Here is a 17,680-nt window from a genome sequence, read left to right as displayed (position 1 = left end):
CAGACCCCCTGTACACCCTGGCTGCGTCTAGAAATTCTGTCCATAAAAATAATGAACAGAACCGGTGACAAAGGGCAGCCATGGCGGAGGCCAACGTGCACTGGAAACAGGTTTGACTTACTACCGGCAATGCGAACCAAGCTCCTGCTGCGGTCGTACAGGGACCGGATAGCCCTTAGCAAAGGACCCCGAACCCCGTACTCCCGCAGCAGCCCCCACAGGGTGCCCCAAGGGACACGGTCGAACGCCTTCTCCAGATCCACAAAACACATGTGGACTGGTTGGGCGAACTCCCATGAACCCTCGAGCACCCGATGGAGCACATAGAGCTGGTCCAGTGTGCCGCGACCAGGACGAAAACCACACTGCTCCTCCTGAATCCGAGGTTCGACCATCGGTCGAATTCTACTCTCCAGTACTCTGGAATAGACCTTACCGGGGAGGCTGAGGAGTGTGATCCCCCTATAGTTGGAACACACCCTCCAGTCCCCCTTCTTAAACAGAAGGACCACCACCCTGGTCTGCCAATCCAGAGGCACTGTCCCCGATCGCCACGCGATGTTGCAGAGGCGTGTCAGCCAAGACAGTCCCACAACATCCAGACTTAAGGTACCCAGGAGCCTTGCCACCAAGGAGCTTTCTAACCACCTTGGTGACTTTGGCCTGGGTAATGGATGAGTCCGCCTCTGAGTCCCCAGTCTCTGCTTCCTCTTCGGAGGATGTGACGATGGGCTTGAGGAGATCCTCGAAGTATTCCTCCCACTGCCCGACAACATCCCCAGTCAGGGTCAACAGCTCCCCACCCGCACCGTAAACAGTGCTGGTGGAGAGCTGCTTCCGCCTCCTGAGGCGTCGAACGGTTTGCCAGAATCTCTTCAAGGCCGAACGATAGTCCTCCTCCATGGCCTCCCCGAACTCCTTCCAGACCCGAGTTTTTGCCTCTGTGACCGCACGGGCTGCGGCATGCTTGGCCTGCCGGTACCTGTCAGCTGCCTCCGGGGTCCCACCTACCAACAAAGATAAGTAGGACTCCTTCTTCAGCTAGACGGCATCCCTTACTTCCGGCGTCCACCACCGGGTTCGGGGATTGCCGCCGCGACAGGCACCAGAGACCTTGCGACCACAGCTACGAGCGGCCGCATCGACAATGGAGGTGGAGAACATGGTCCACTCGGACTCCATGTCTCCAATCTCCCCCGGGATCTGGGAGAAGCTCTCCCGGAGGTGGGAGTTGAAGACCTCGCCGACAGAGGGTTCAGCCAGTCGTTCCCAGCAGACCCTCACAATACGTTTGGGCCCGCCAGGTCTGACCGGTTTCCTCCCCTCCCAGCGGATCCAACTCACCACCAGGTGGTGATCGGTCGACAGCCCTGCCCCTCTCTTCACTCGAGTGTCCGAGACACGTGGCCGAAGGTCAGATGATACGACTACAAAGTCGATCATTGACCTCCGGCTCAGGGTGTCCTGGTGCCACGTGCACTTATGGACACCCTTGTGCTCAAACATGGTGTTCGTAACACGTTATTATATATTAAAACCATTCACACAAGAAGTAAATAATATACTCTTACCTGTCTGTTTTAGTGAGATCATCTTTAAACTCATCCACAAAACAACATCTGAAAAATAATTTAATTCCTTCTGTCCTGGTTGAAGAAAAGTCCATTTGTCACACGGGACTTTGGTGCCAGCAGCATCGGCTGTAGTCCGTTATTGCGGCTGATGGGTCGAGTCTCTGTTGTTAACGAGCCGCTTTTACAAGTTAAAAGACTCGCAGCGCCTCATGTGCTCATAACGTCTCAGTCTGCACGCAACATTATTCCATCCGTGTCAGGTGGAGAAGCCACGGAAAACATGCCAACGTGCTTGTCAATATAAGTGTTCCACCTACCATTCTGCTAGCAAAATGAACTGTTCTGACACCGAAAACATAGTGCAGCTCCGACCACGTTGACTCCAAATTTAAGCTTGAAACAACTGAAGCAATGCCTTCGATCCACTGGCTCATTGGTTCTTTGATTCACAGGTCTTCAGAAGCAGCAAGTCCACTTCTTAACCCCTCTCAAAGCCATTAAATTATGTTAATCATGAGTCACTTTTGTGTGGATTAAAGTCACTAACTGGGACTCTTGTTCCATTGGCACAGCTCCAAACACTGCACGGCTCTCTGCCGAGACAGAGTCCGGTTGGAATTAATACTTCAAAACGAATTGCCGCTTTAAATAAAATGACACCTCTTTCCCACACGCTGTAATACAGACAATAAACTACAATCGACCTAAAACATTTTTTTTCCTACCAAATGAACGTCCTGCATTCTTTATGAATTACATCCTGATGTGCAGCGCAGCCAGCTGCAAGAGCTCAGCTCAGATGTATGGAGAGATTTATGTATGTATGTAAGACATTCATGCCAATAATGTCTAAAGGAAATAATTTTGACAAAAACTACATATTTTATTTCTATTTATGTCCAGAGATCAAGGATCCATCATGTAGAGTTTATTATGTCCAGAGTTTAAGGATCCAGTGACCAATTTCATATTTATTTTATGACTCAATAAAATGTTGTTGACATAGAGAACCTGTAAAGCCTACTTTTAGTACATAGAAAATTCACAAGAGGTATAGATAAGGGAATCAGATCGATGATGGTATCGATAAAATCTTATCAATACCCATCCCTAGTGTCACATACACTTTAAGATATGTAAGCACAGTTTAACTCTGATATTATCAGGTAAAATATTTCATTCCACAAAAGCTCAATAAAAAAAGAAGAAGAATGAAAAAAAAAAATTGTTTGGCCAAGGAAAAATAAAATTTCTCCTGAATGAAAAACAAGTACAGTAAGTCTACCACACAAATCTGAATCCACAAGATTAGCAATAACTGAGGGGAGCCTCATAACACAGCTTTCTTTAAAAATACTGAGATCCAAGCAAAATCTGTTTTTTTTTTTTATTGTAATCTATTATGCATCTCAAGAATACTGGAATGGTATGAACAGTCTAGTGTCTTTTATTCTGAACACGCTGATAACAGGGTATACTTTTCTTTTTAGCAGCAAATGACAGAACAATAACTCAGATGAGATAAGCACTGACAACTTTGTCACTGAACGTGTGACAAAATCAAAGCACTTCTTATACCCCCGTCACACATAGCCAGAATCACACAGAATGGCGTCAGAATGACGAATTGGCGCACATCCGAGAAGTGTCGGATTTCAGTTCCAAAACATTCTGACAGCCATATGCGGAAGTCCACACAGTTGGTCAAAATTGGCTGGCGGCCTAGAGTGTGATGCACATGTTCAAAACCATCCGGGCACCATCGAGATGGGACACCTATCCGACGGCAGTCCATGTGCAATCTGAGGACCATATGACCGCAATTTACATATTCTGATGGTGGAAAAACAGGATCCGAAAGATCTGAGCGCATACGAGGGAGCTTCGAGATGGATCTGGCTTGGCAAAGCCTGCGGTGTGACCTGCATGTGCCACATGTCATAACTCTCTCTCACTTTTCAAAACCAAACTCAAAACCCATCTGTTTAAAACTGCTTCTCTCTGACAAACTGCACTGTCTAATTTTAATCAGATTTTTATTTTCTATCCATTTGTTTTTTATGTTTTATTGTTTTATTCCTGTGTGGTGTCTGAGTGCTGAGAAAGATGCCTGCAAAGTTGTTCGACGCTTCAGACTGGGCTTCTGACTGGCCAACACCCAGTGCAAGGTATGAATCAGCACTATAGCTGAGGGGGACAGCTTTCAACGCAGCGACCATGCAGCGCTCCAGTTCATTTAGCCAAGGTCAGTTTGGCAAAAAGACTGAATCTGGACATCAGTGTGCTCTCGGCGGATTTTCATGGTGAGACGGCACCACAGAGAAAGAAGGTTGTTGTCCTCGCTGTTGCAGCGCCAATGAAGACCGCCACAGCACACAAATGTAGTGAGGAAGTATGACATCATGAGCCCCGAGCTACCTGTATTCTAGCCACGTTTTGTTCAGTTTGCAGTTTGGGAATTTTTAAAAGAACTCACAATTAAATTTTTCTCTTTTGTATTTTCAAAGCAGGCATGCCCTTCCCTTGCAAACAGCTTGCCAAATAGAGAAGTTGCACCTTTCAAATAAGTGATTAGTGCCCCAGTTGTATGAACTTCGGTTGGGGCATATATCACATGTTGCAAAGTAGCACTACTTGAGAAATCTGTGGAAACATACACCAGGAGAAATTTGCAGGTGCCTATCTGGCAAAGAGGATGAATATCTGTTACCAAGTCACCTGAAAAGGTTCACATTTTGAAACAGATTAACTGAAATGTTTTTGTTTGTTACAGTATAAACTCAATGTTTTAACCTTTAAATCTGCACAATCAATCACATTTGTAAGCATACGTACCTTCTTGGCATAGTCAGTCATCTTTTTTGGAGAACTGAAGAAAAGTACACGGGTGGCTTCGCTGAACTGAATCTGCTCATAGGCTTTCTCAATGCAACCTGCAATCTCATCACTGTAACAAAAGATCAATATTTTAAAGTATGTTATACATCATCTTCAAATCCTGCTAAATCCCATAATATTACAGTTTATAGATGAAAAGTCAGTATAGGCCAGATCAAGGCATTTCTTAACTGATCTGATCAATTAAATGGAGTCATCAAATAAGTGAGTTCTCATTCTCTCTGCTTCACTTTAAAAGCTCTGTATCAGCAGACAGCACAAACTCCTGGCTTCTGCATCACTTGAGAGCCAGAGTTTGTATTTTAAAAGCAATGCAATAGTCTTAAAATATGCAACATTCTTAAATTATTCACAAAGATCAACAGTATGCATCAGTACCCCTCTGTGTGATAAACACAGAATTGTAACAGGCTCAAGGTTGGGACGGTGACAGTTTCAAAGACATATTTCATATCACTTCAAATACACACCAAGTCTGTAACTAATGGATGTTGCAAGTGCTATGATCTTCTTACCGGCAAATCAAGTAGTAATTTCCACACAAAAATAAACAAGGTTTTCCAAGGCATTGTCTGTTTACAGTGCCTCCAGAAAGTACTTAAAGCGCTGCACTCATGTCATTTTTTTTTTAATACTTTTGATTTTTATTAGGTTTCACAATTGATTATACAAACATTTCATAACAATTTCACAATGACAAAACAACATATTAACAGTCGGCTAATGTAACATAATCTATCCAATGAATGATATAAACAGAAGTCAGGGATGAACATGAGCAAAAACTTAACAAGTTTTATGAACAGTAATTTATATGACATTTGGAAGGAGCTTAAGATCAATCATTCATCAGATCCATGTAATTAGGCCATTTCCCCCACCTTCTTACATAGAGATCTGGTTGTAGTCTAAGCATATATGTTAGTCTTTCCATCTTGCGAGTTTCTTCAAGTTTTCTCAGCCAATCTTCCAACGTTGGTGGATCTGGGTGAAGCCATTTTTGGGTAATCATTTTTTTGGCAGCAGCTCCATCATTTAATTAGATATCTGTCATTTTTTGTAATTTCCTCTGGGAGGTCTCCTAATAATAATGTCGACATGGGTTGCAACAGTTCTAAATCCATAATCCGTTCAATTTCTAGTATGACACTGTTCCAAAATCCAGCAATTTTTGAGCAGGACCAAAAAGTGTGGCTGTGGTTGGCCTCCATGTCCCCACAGTCTCTCCAACACTTAACAGCTCCCGAATTTCTCCTTTGTTGTTTTGGGGTTATGAAAAATCGGACCAAACATTTCCAACAAAATTCCCTCCAATAAGAAGAACAAGAGGTAGACATTGCTGATTTACACATATTTTCCCATTGTTCATCTGAAATATTCTTATCTAGTTCTTTCTCCCATCTTCTTTTAATATAATCTGTTGATTTACGGTTGCCATTCAATAGACCTTGGTAGAGTTTAGAAATGATCGATTTGCATTGATTGTGGTATGTTTGTGTAGCCAAACGCGTTATCTCATTATATTCTGTTATCTTCACCACTTTTGTAAATAAGTACTGACGTAGCTGTAAGTACCTAAAAAAAAAATCTCTGTTTTCTATATTAAATTTCTGTTGTAAATTTTGGAAACTCGGCATGGCATTCTTATTTAATAATTTACAGTATGCAGTTATACCTTTATAAGACCAGTTTTTAAATGTTGAGTCCATTTGGTTAGGTATGAACTCTGAGTCGAATGCAGCCCATCTTAAAACTCTTATCTGATCCCAGATTTTTCATTTTTTCACCACCCCGAACCAAATCGATAATGTAAAAGAAACCAGCGGACTTAAATCTTTTTGACATGCCTCCGCCAATTTATAATCGCCAATCAAAGCTTGTATTGGAATATCTCCGTTTTTCCTTTCTATTTCTTTCCATCTAGCCTCATTTGTGTCATCACACCACAGTATAACTGCCCTAAGTTGGGCCGCGAGATAATAGTCGTGTAGGCTAGGAAGAGAAAGTCCTCCTTTTTCTTTTTTGATCTTCAGTGTACAGTATTTAACTCTAGGTCTGTGACCTTTCCAAATAAATCTGGATATTTGTTTATCCCACTCATGAAACTGCTTTGAGGAATTTTAACAGGTAATGACATAAATAAATATAATAACCTGGGCAGTATTGAGATCTTTATCACCTCTGTTCTTGCTCTAAGATCTAATATATATGTTGTACATTGTGTGAGGTCTTCCTTAATCTTCCTATTTACATCGTCATAGTTTTCCTATATAATCTCCTAAATTGTGAGTAAGCCATACTCCCAAGTATCTAATTGCTTTCTTAGACCAGTCTACTGTGATTCTATTTTTATTCTCTTTTGAAGGTGTATAGTTAAAAGTCATAATTTGGGTTTTACCTATATTTAGTTTATATCCTGAGTAACTACTAAATGTGTCTAATAGGTCTAAGAGGGCCCGAATGGATTGTTCTGGATTCGAGAGGTATAAAAGAACATCATCTGCATATAGTGCTATTTTGTGTTCTCTTGAATTTATTTCTAAGCCTTGAATATTGCTATTTCCTCTTATAGCCTGGGCTAGTGGCTCTATATATAAAGCAAATAAAGTAGGAGATAATGGGCAGCCCTGACGAGTGGATCTCTCCAGCTTTATTCGGTCTGTTAAACGTCCATTTATCTTTATTCTTGCTGTGGGTGCTGAGTATAATGTTTTGATGCTATTCATTGAGCTTTCAGAAAAACCGAAACGTTTCAGAACTAAGAATAAATATTCCCAGCTAACACAGTCAAAGGCTTTTTCAGCATCTAAACTAACCAGTACTGCTTTCTCTTTTTTTTGCTCTGAATGTGGTGAATTATATGTAGAGAGCGTCTTATGTTATCCTGAGTTTGTCGACCAGTAACAAATCCGGTCTGATCTTCTTCAATCAATTCCGAAATAAATAAATTCAGTCTGTTGGATATTATTAGTGCATATAATTTATAATCTTGATTTAAAATTGATATTGGTCTATAGGAGCTGCACAGTGTTTTGTCCTTGCCTTCCTTAGGTATAACTGTGATAATCGCCTCTGACCATGAAGGTGGTATAGTCATTTTCTTTAGTGTCCAGTTCAGTGATTTTAATAATACCGGTAATAATTCTTCAAACATTTATACCACTCGGCTGGCAGGCCATCTGTACCTGGTGTTTTATTATTTTTTAGTTTTCTCAACATCATTTTCAGCTCCTTCTTGTCAATTGGTTTAATTAAACTTTCATTCTGCTTTTCTCCAATTGATGGTAAGTCTAATGAATTTAGAAATGTTTTAACCTCTTCTAATTTCTTTGTTCGGGCTGTGTATATAAAATTTTGTAATAAGTTTGAAATGCTTATCTATTCCTTCAAGGTTGTTTTCTAATTTCCCTGTGCTGGGATCTACTATTGTGTGTATTGACTGTTGCATTTGTTTTTTTGCGGATTTTCCTAGCCAGTAATTTTGTTGCCTTTGGTCCTGTTTCGTAGTATGTTTGTTTCAAGAATTTATATTTCTTTTCCTCCTCTTCTTATGGATATCTGAAATTTTTGTCTTTATCTGTCGAATTAAATCAAGGGTCTGAGTAGATTGATTCCTAATATGTTCACTTTCCAAATTTTTTAATGTGTTTTCCAAATCATTAAGTTGTTTTTCTTTTGCCCTCTTAATAGCTGTACTCAATGATATAAATTTCCCTCTTATAACAGCTTTTAAAGTGTCCCATAAAATATTAGGGTTAACTTGTTCATTGTCATTTAGCTGTAAAAAAATTTTTATTTCTGCTTTGACCTCTTTTATAACTTTTTTATTATTTAATAAGCTTGTGTTTAATCTCCATATTGTCTTTTTAGGTCTATTGTCAAGATGAAGCTTTAAATAAATTGGTGAATGATCTGATATATCCCTGGTACCTATATCGCAGCTTTCTATTCTATGTCTATCATTCCTGAATACCAAGAAGAGATCTATCCTTGAGTATACTGCATGAGGGGGGGAAAAGTAGGTAAAATCTTTTTCAAATGGATGTATCTCCCGCCATACATCCAGTAAATGTAAATCGTCCAAGCCCTTCTTTAACAGCTTACCCTGTGGTGTGACTGTCCTCTTATTGTTGGTTGTATCATTTGCATTCAATATTGTGTTAAAGTCACCTGCGCATATTAATATACCTTGTGACTCAGAGGATATTATTTCTAGGATTTTACCCAGGAAGTGCCGATCACAGTGTGGTGGAAAATAAACGGAGAGGAGAGTAGTCAATTTATCCTCTATTTTTCCCTGCACCATTATATACCTGCCTTCGCTGTCCCGTTTTTGTTTAATAAATTCGAAATGCAGAGAATTATGTATTAAAACCGCTACCCCTCTTTTGCTCCCTGATTTATAAGAACTGTAGTAAGTGTTTCTAAATCCATATTTTTTTAATTTCTCGTGTTCTGTTTAAGACAAATGAGTTTCCTGGAGGAACATAATTTGAATTTTCTCCTTTTTTATTTTGGACATTACTCTACTCCTCTTAATAGGGTTGTTCATACCATTAATGTTCCATGAAGCTGCTCTAAAATTATTATTAGTCATACCCGTACACCTGTTTACTTACGCCGACTACACAATAAGAACAAAAACCATTTGAACGTGAACAAGTAAAAGTAAAAAAAAACAAAAATAAGAATGAAATAAAGACTTCCAACCTTAGGGCCTCGTTCTGCCCTATCCACCCAGTACGTCCTATCCAGTCTTGTAGGAGAGATAATCCCATCCATGATAGGGTCTCCTTTTCCACTTGAAACAGTGTTCCTTCTCCTTTAAGCATAGCAAACAGTTATTTATTTATCCTGATCATCACTAAAAAGTTTAGTTGACAGGGGGTCAACGAGACATAGTCTTCTAGTTATAAATATTCAGATGACATTAAGTAGGTCTCATTGTTAAACAGATTATACTTGCTGTCGTTGGAATTCACGGAGTTTCTCACGGGCGCGATCAATGTGTGAACAGCTCACTTTGTTCCAGTGTGTGTCTCTGGAAAGTCGAGGCCCATCCTCATCTCTCGGGCTTGGCACTTGTACGGAGTATCCCCTTTTCTTCATGTCCTCAGCCGCCTCCGTCGCATCCTTGTACAAACATGGACCTTCTTCCCAGTGGATCCTCATCTTAGCCGGGTACGGTGTTTGAAAACGAATCTTTGCCTCTTTGAGGATCTTCTTGATGTGCTTATATTCTTTAAGCTTGTTGTTTACTTCTGTCGGCAGGTCATGTGCAAGTGCGATCCTGTTACCCTCAAAGGTTATCTTTTTTTCCCATGCCGCTTTTAATATTTTCTCTTTCATGTCGTAGGTGAAAAAATTGACCAAGATAGATCTTGTTACCGTATTATCCCGGGGTTTCGGACCTAATGACCGGTGTGCTCTCTGTATCTGTAGATCCAGGTCTTCCTTCAGGGAGAGTTGTTCTTTTAGGAATGCTGTCATGAACGTTAACATAGCGCTCCCTTCGGCCCCTTCTTTAACACCGTAAATGCGGATATTGTTGCGGCGCGATCTCCCTTCTAAGTCGGTAACTTTGTCCTGAAGTGTTTTTTGCTGTTTAAGACAATCGAGCAGTGTGTCCCTCAGATCCATGTTCACTGTCTCGAGATCGTCCACACGTTGTTCCAACTCTGTTAGCCTTGAGCTCTGGTTGCGAATATCCGCGCTCACCTCTTCCAGCTTCTGATTCACTTCAGCCTTGAAGTTACTCAAATCTTGTTTGATATCCCTCTTCATTACGTTAATGTAATTTTGCATTTCTTTTATATTACCGCATAAATTCTGTAAGGCTTTAGCAGTAGTTAGCTCGCTTCCTTCGTCTGGCTCTACGGCCTGCATTATGGTTATCTGGTCCTCAGCGTTTGAAGAATTAATCTTCTCTTGGCTGTCGTTTTTTGGACCCCCTTGTCTCTTCTTTGATCTAACTCCACGCATAATATGTCATTATAAACATGTACAAAGTCAATTTATCGAGTTTTGTGGAGTTTTTCTAACATCTGATCAGGACCGTCGAGGTTCTAGACCGCCATCTTAAAGCGCTCACCCGGAAGTCCGTCACATTTTTTTATTCAACGATGGATGAAATTCATTTTTTTTCCCCTTAAAGTTCTACACACAATACCCCATAATGACAATGTGAGAAATTTTAATGCAAAGTTTGCAAATGTATTAAAAATAAAAAACTAAGAAACCACATGTACATAAGCATTCACAGACTTTGCCATGAAGCTTAAAATTGAGCTCAAGTGCATCCTGTTTCCACTGATCATCCTTGAGATGTTTCTACGGCCCACCTGGGGTAAATTCGGGTGATTGGGCATAATTTGGAAAGACACACACCTGTCTACATATAAGGTCCCACAGTTGACAGTGCACGTCAGAGCACAAAACAAGCATGAAATCAAAGGAATTGTCTGTAGACCTCCAAGACAGGATTTTCTTGAAGCCCAAATCTGAGGAAGGGTTCAGAAACATTCCTGTTGCTCTGAAAGCCCCAATGAGCACAGTGGCCTCCAACATCGGTAAATGGAAGACGTTCAGATTCACCAGTACTCTTCCTAGAGCTGACCACCTGTCTAAACAGCAAATGAGGAGAAGGTCCTTAGTCAGGAAGGTGACCAAGAACCCGATGATCACTCTGTCAGAGCTCCAGCATTCCTCTGTAGAGAAAGAAGAACCTTCCAGAAGGACAACCATCTCTTCAGTAATCTACCAATCAGGCCTATATGGTAGAGTGGCCAGACAGAAGCCACTCCTTAGTAAAAGGCACGTGGCAGCCCACCTGGAGTTTGCCAAAAGGCACCTGAAGGACTCTCAGATCAAGAGAAACAAAATTCTTTGGTTTGATGAGACAAAGATTGAAGTCTTTGGTGTGATTAGATGAAGTCAGGCACCACTCATCACCTAGCCATTACCATCCCTACAGTGAAGCATGGTGGTGGCAGCATCACGCTGTGGGGATGTCTCAGCTGCAACAACTGGGAGACTAGTCAGGGTTGAGGGAAAGATGAATGCAGTAATGTACAGAGACATCCTGGATGAAAACCTGCTCCAGAGCGCTCTTGACCTCAGACTGGGGTGACAGTTCATCTTTCAGCAGGACAATGACCCTAAACACATAGCCAAGATATCAAAGGAGTGGCTTCAGGACAATTCTGTGAATGCCCTTGAATGGCCCAGCCAGAGCCCAGACCTGAATCCAATAAAACATCTGTGGAGAGATCTGAAAATGGCTGTGCACCGACGCTCCCCATCCAACCTGAGGCTTGAGAGGTGCTGCAAAGAGGAATGGCAAATCTGCCCAAAGATAGCTTTACTTAGCAATTAAAACCTATTCAAGACCCGGAGGTAGACTAAGAACCAAGATGGACAGTTCTCAATAACAGACTCTCTTTTTGTTGCTTCACTGTTTTTGTTGTTTTCCCCTCATCTTTTTTAAAGACCTTGTAACTGTGAGAATGGTCCAAGCAGTGGGTCACCCCCCTGAGTCTGGTCTGCTAGAGATTTCTTCCTCAGAAACACCAGAGGGAGTTTTTACTTACCACTATCACCTGTATGCTTGCTCAACAATGCTACCTTAAGCACCTTGAGGTAAAATTGTTATGATTTGGCACTATACAAAAAAAATAAATTGAATTACAGCAAGTCATATTTCGACAGTAATGTACAGTGTTTGAATAGAGAAATAAGGTCATACTCGCGCATTGCCTGTGGGGATCCACAGACTGTAGATTGGGCAGTGTTTATAAAGTAGGTAGCTGACATTTTGCAAGGGTGGTAATAAATTGCACAAAGTTTCTGTAAAGAGTTGGAATGGTGTGTGATTCCAAAATGTTTTTAGAACTTTAAAGGTACCTTGACACTTACCAGAGAGTAAACTCGTAAACTGTACGTGACATGTGTGTGCTGTGTGCAAGTACACAAACAAAATTTTGAACTGTTCAAACTCTCTGGCATGCATTAATTTTGTGGACTACATGTGAACATTGTGCAATCTATTCGAAAACACTGTCACTGTGAGTCAATGCGTCTCATTGCCGAAGTGCAGCTGAACGATTATGAGACGTTACATCCACAATGAACAATAATTTTATACATACATTATGAAACTCAAAAGAAAGAAGGATTATGCAACTGTTTTACCAAGCCATTACAATATAAATATTAGAAATAATTACCTTTGAGACAATTCCAAATGCATTCTCCATGTCATGAAGCACACGAGAAAAGCTGCAGCTGTAAATAATTTCTATGCAATTCCAGGAGCAATAACAGATGGTTTCACCAGTGAATTTAAGACCAAATCCGTCATCCGCTATGAAATAACTATTTTACATAAAGCTGCGTCAAATGGGACAAAGCGGGTTGCATTGGCATGATGAATTGTGCGACAATGCGGGGATTAAATTCATCCAAGTGTCAAAGTGACTTTAGACCTCAACAGTTTTTTGAAGAACTCAACGCTTTTATTCATTTTAATTACATATTTTTATGTTAATTTACTGCCTTAATGTATTTATAAATTGGTTAGGTTTTTGTTATCATATTAAAGTCCCTTCAGCTGCTCCCTTGTTTTCACTTGGGGTCACCACAGCAGATCCAGAGGTGGGATTTGAACCGAGAACCTTCCGCACTGAAACCAAGCGCACTACCAACTTGGCCACTACCCCTGCACCAGGTTGTTGTTATCATATACGCATTATTAATATTATTATTACTACTATCAGTATTATTATTATTATTTTATTTTGACTTCTATTTTGTCATTTCGTTTTTACAACCCCAATTCCAATGAAGTTGGGACGTTGTGTAAAATGTAAATAAAAACAGAATACAATGATTTGCAAATCCTCTTCAACCTATATTCAATTGAATACACCATAAAGACAAGATACTTAATGTTCAAACTGATAAACTTTATTGTCTTGTGCAAATATTTGCTAATTTTAAAATGGATGCCTGCAACACGTTTCGAAAAAAGCTGGGACAGTGGTATGTTTACCACTTCAGTTGTTCAACAGTCCGGGGTCTCTATTGTCGTATTTTGTGCTTCATAATGCACCACACATTTTCAATGGGGACAGGTCTGGACTGCAGGCAGGCCAGTCTAGTACCCGCACTCTTTTACTACGAAGCCACGCTGTTGTAACACGTGCAGCATGTGGCTTGGCATCGTCTCGCTGAAAGAAGCAGGGACGTCCCTGAAAAAGACTTGCTTGGATGGCAGCATGTGTTGCTCCAAAAACTGGATGTACCTTTCAGCATTGATGGTGCCATCACAGATGTGTAAGTTGCCCATGTCATGGGCATTAACACACCCCCATATCACCACAGATGCTGGGTTTTGAAATTGGCACTGTTAACAATCTGGATGGTCTTTTTCCTCTTTGTCTGGAGGGCACGACGTCCATGATTTCCAAAAACAATTTGAAATGTGGACTCATCACACCACAGCACACTTTTCCATTTTGCGTCTGTACATTTCAAATGATCTCGGGCCCAGAGAAGGTGGCAGCGTTTCTGGACGTTGCTGATGTATAGCTTTTGCTTTGCATGGTAGAGTTTTAACTTGCACTTGTAGATGTAGCGACGAACATGAGAAACATTGTTCTTAAACTGTTGGACTATTTTTTCACACAGTTGTTCACAAAGTGGTGATCCTCGCCCCATCTTTGCTTGTGAACGGTCAAGTCTTTTGGGGATGCTCCTTTTATACCCAATCATGACACTCACCTGTTTCCAATTAGGTGTTCTTTGAGCATTCAGCAACTTTCCAAGTCTTTTGTTGCCCCGTCACCACTTTTGTGAAATGTAAGCAACCATTTCAAAATGAGCAAATATTTGCACAAAAACAATAACGTTTATCAGTTTGAACATTAAATATCTTGTCTTTGTGGTGTATTCAACTGAATATAGGTTGAAGAGGATTTGCAAATCATTCTGTTTTATTTACATTTTACACAACGCCCCAACTTCATTGGAATTGGGGTTGTAAATGGACCACAATGGAAATAAGTTTTTTTACTTTTTGTGTCATCCATGCATTTTTAATGTATTTACAATTATATTATGTACTTACATTGAGCTTACTAAATAAAATCATGCACAAATGCTTTAATATATAGATTGAAGTGTGAGTCTAGAATGTAAATACCAATGTCCATTGTTCAAAGCCCCTTCACACATAGTATGAATAAGTACAAATCAGGGAGAATCACGGGGGGAACAGCGCATATGAGTGAACCACGAAAACATCAAGCCGACGGGTAGGCCTGAATGATCCTGCTGCAATGGTTTTGTGCACACGGGAACACAGTGCGAGCAGCCGCGCAATGTGGTTACAGCTGTGTGAAATAAATAAATAAATAAAAAATACATGCTGTGACGGTTTTGTGCATGCGGGAACACACCTGCTTTGGAAAAAAAAAAAAAAAAAAGAAATACATGCCACCCATGGGATTAGAACCTGCAATTTCCAAAAGCTCTGAATGCCAACCAGAAACGTTACCACCGAGTTACCGTCACTGTCCTGTAAAAGGTGCGGGAAAATGCCTGAAATCAAGGACATTGACGTATTTAAATAATAAAAAATAAATAAAACCACACACCATATAAAAACACCACATTTTATTGAATTGTGGGCAATAAAAGTATGAGCCATCTGTTCCTCTGTAGATGACCCATGGGTCATCTACAAGCAGGGTACTCTTATGTCCACATCCACTGGCCTGGCATGTCCGACTCGACACGCGTGTCCTGTGGACGGCACACTGCAGGACAGACACAGCGTCATGTGGAACACAGCTCAGGTGGGTGACTTGACATTCAAATCGCCTGCTGCGTGTTATGATTTGACGGGCCGTTTCAACTGGGGTAGCCTGTCAATGTACGCGGTGTGCGCGTGCTTGCTGCAGCCCGTCGCAACAGCAATATATGTTTTATGTCTCTCCATGTGAGGACAGCAAGCAGACACACGCGTGTCACAGTGGACAGTTGTTAATTCATGTCCGTCCAAACACGGTACGTGTTCTCCAGCTGGGTTGCCCAGAACCACAGATTTCCACAGCTGCTCCTGTCGGCGGCCACACACTGTCAGTTCAGTGCACACACCAACGTGTAACTGTGTGTCTGTGTTATGTAGCTGTCAGTGAGTCTGTAGTCAGCAGCTGACAGGTACCTCCCCGTGCTGTGTGCGCTCTGACCTGCCTAACCGGCCCCCATGTGATCATGTCTATGCAGCATATATATCTTATATTTTATGCAAGTGTGCCCCCCAGCACACCACGTGTTGGGGGAGTGGGAGCGCAACACACATGCAGACCACAGCTGAATCTCAATTCTACCCCTCAGCCCTTGCCCTTACCCCTTCCCCTCCATTTTGCGCGGGCACGAGAGACAGAGGGGTGTCTCAATTCTCTTTTTGGAGTGAGGTGGAGGGGTAGGCGGAGGGCTACAAACCCCTCCAAATGGAGTGAATCTGGATGCACACTCCGTTTAGAGGGGTAGGAGGAGCTTACAGCTGTCTCCAACAAAACAAACATGGCGCCGAAAGAGCCGCACAAATGTAAGCGGCTTTCATTACAAACTACACTGTTTAGAAAGTCAGAACTTGCCAAAAAACTTTACAGGCAATTGCCTATGACAGCAAAGTGTATACTGCTAGATGCATGTTGCATATATTATCGTTCTGAGGAATATCGGAACTTTGCTCATGTGCTGAGGCATTATAATGCACATACACACGAACACGATGATAAGACACTTTTATATCTCACAATGGAGAAAAATCATGATAAAGGATAAGCACATTAATTTGTGTGTTCATAAATCTTTGGATAATAGTGATCCCTGCTGTTGGATTTCAAGGTCTGTAAGACGTGTGTATTTTATAAACAAACAGGGAGCCCTGAGCGCACTCGTCTCCTAATAAGCTTTCGGGCAGAAAATGAGGAGAAGTTTCATGAATGGGAGGTAGATGGAAAATATATACACACACATGTATATGTGTAACACATAACCTGACGTCCTACCAGACTGCTATTATTTGTCAAGGAAATTTCTAAAGGAAATAGTGCTGGATGCAAAAAATGGGAGAATTTGAAAAAGAAATATAAGGTTAACAGAACTAGATGCAGCCCATAACATACATACAGGTGCTGGTCATACAGTATAATTAGAATATCACGAAAAAGTTGATTTATTTCAGTAATTCCATTCAAAAAGTGAAACTTATATAATTCCACACAGACTGATATATTTCAAGTGTTTGTTTATTTTAATTACTAATTAATTAATTACTAATCAATCAGTTAATGATTAATTAATGATTAATCAATTAACAATATTAATGATTACTATTATTAGCATTATTATAGGGTATGTGATTTTGCCAACTTCTGATTGGCCCATTCGCCACTTTCTGAGCTGTACCACATGCCAAGTTGACTGCTGGTGGAGCTGAGTACACCTCGAGTGCCGCGTAGGGCTAGCCAATCGAGCAACGCCTTCTATTGATAACGACCAATCAGATAATGCGATACCACGCCTACTTTGGCCCGCTTCGAGTTGCATCATGTGGCGTCATGAAGACGCCGTGTACACAATGCAGTAAAAACTAAGGGCACAGAAAAAAAAACGCTGCTGGCTGCAGCAGCTCATCGGTCTTCTCTCACAAATGTGTTTAAATACAGTCCATAAAAGTCCTGCTCACAGACTGATTGACAGAAACAGGACATGTCCACATCAAGTATCGGTTCGTTCACGCGCGTGACCACGCGCATCTCACGGTCAAAGTAGGAAAGATAAACTATAACAGAACTCAGAGCGCAGACCTGCAGCTCAGCACAAATATAAACCAGAAGATAAATCAGAGTGCACAGTCTGTCTGCAGCCAAACTGCACTCTGATTCCTCTGTGCAGAGAACCTGCAGACTGCGTTCTCACCTTCTCTCTGCCCAATGCTGCGTGCACCTGACGCAGACATTCCTGCGTCATCATGACACCACAGGAAGCTCGAGGCAGCCCCGGTGTGAAAGGGGCTTTAGAGATTGTGCTCATAAAGTATTTTGGACCTGTTGGTGCAGTATGACAGTAATAATAAAGAGTTGAAACTTGAGATTGATTTTTCAGTTTTAGTATGTTTGACAAACTAGCACTTTTCT

General features: G+C 41.2%; 1 protein-coding gene across 1 annotated transcript in view; it reads right to left on the bottom strand.

The window, feature by feature from the left end:
* psmd8 (proteasome 26S subunit, non-ATPase 8) overlaps positions 1–17,680 on the bottom strand; it is a 34,168-nt gene that overhangs the window by 6,562 nt on the left and 9,926 nt on the right. Inside the window, exon 6 of the mRNA XM_034168517.1 lies at positions 4,410–4,521. Within this exon, the coding sequence (XP_034024408.1) occupies positions 4,410–4,521 (112 nt within the window). The remainder of the gene's footprint in view (positions 1–4,409; positions 4,522–17,680) is intronic.

Source organism: Thalassophryne amazonica, chromosome 4 (genome assembly GCF_902500255.1).
Source record: "Thalassophryne amazonica chromosome 4, fThaAma1.1, whole genome shotgun sequence".
Taxonomy (NCBI): domain Eukaryota; kingdom Metazoa; phylum Chordata; class Actinopteri; order Batrachoidiformes; family Batrachoididae; genus Thalassophryne; species Thalassophryne amazonica.
Note: the sequence above shows the minus strand (reverse complement) of the source record. Positions and strands in the feature narration are given on the sequence as shown.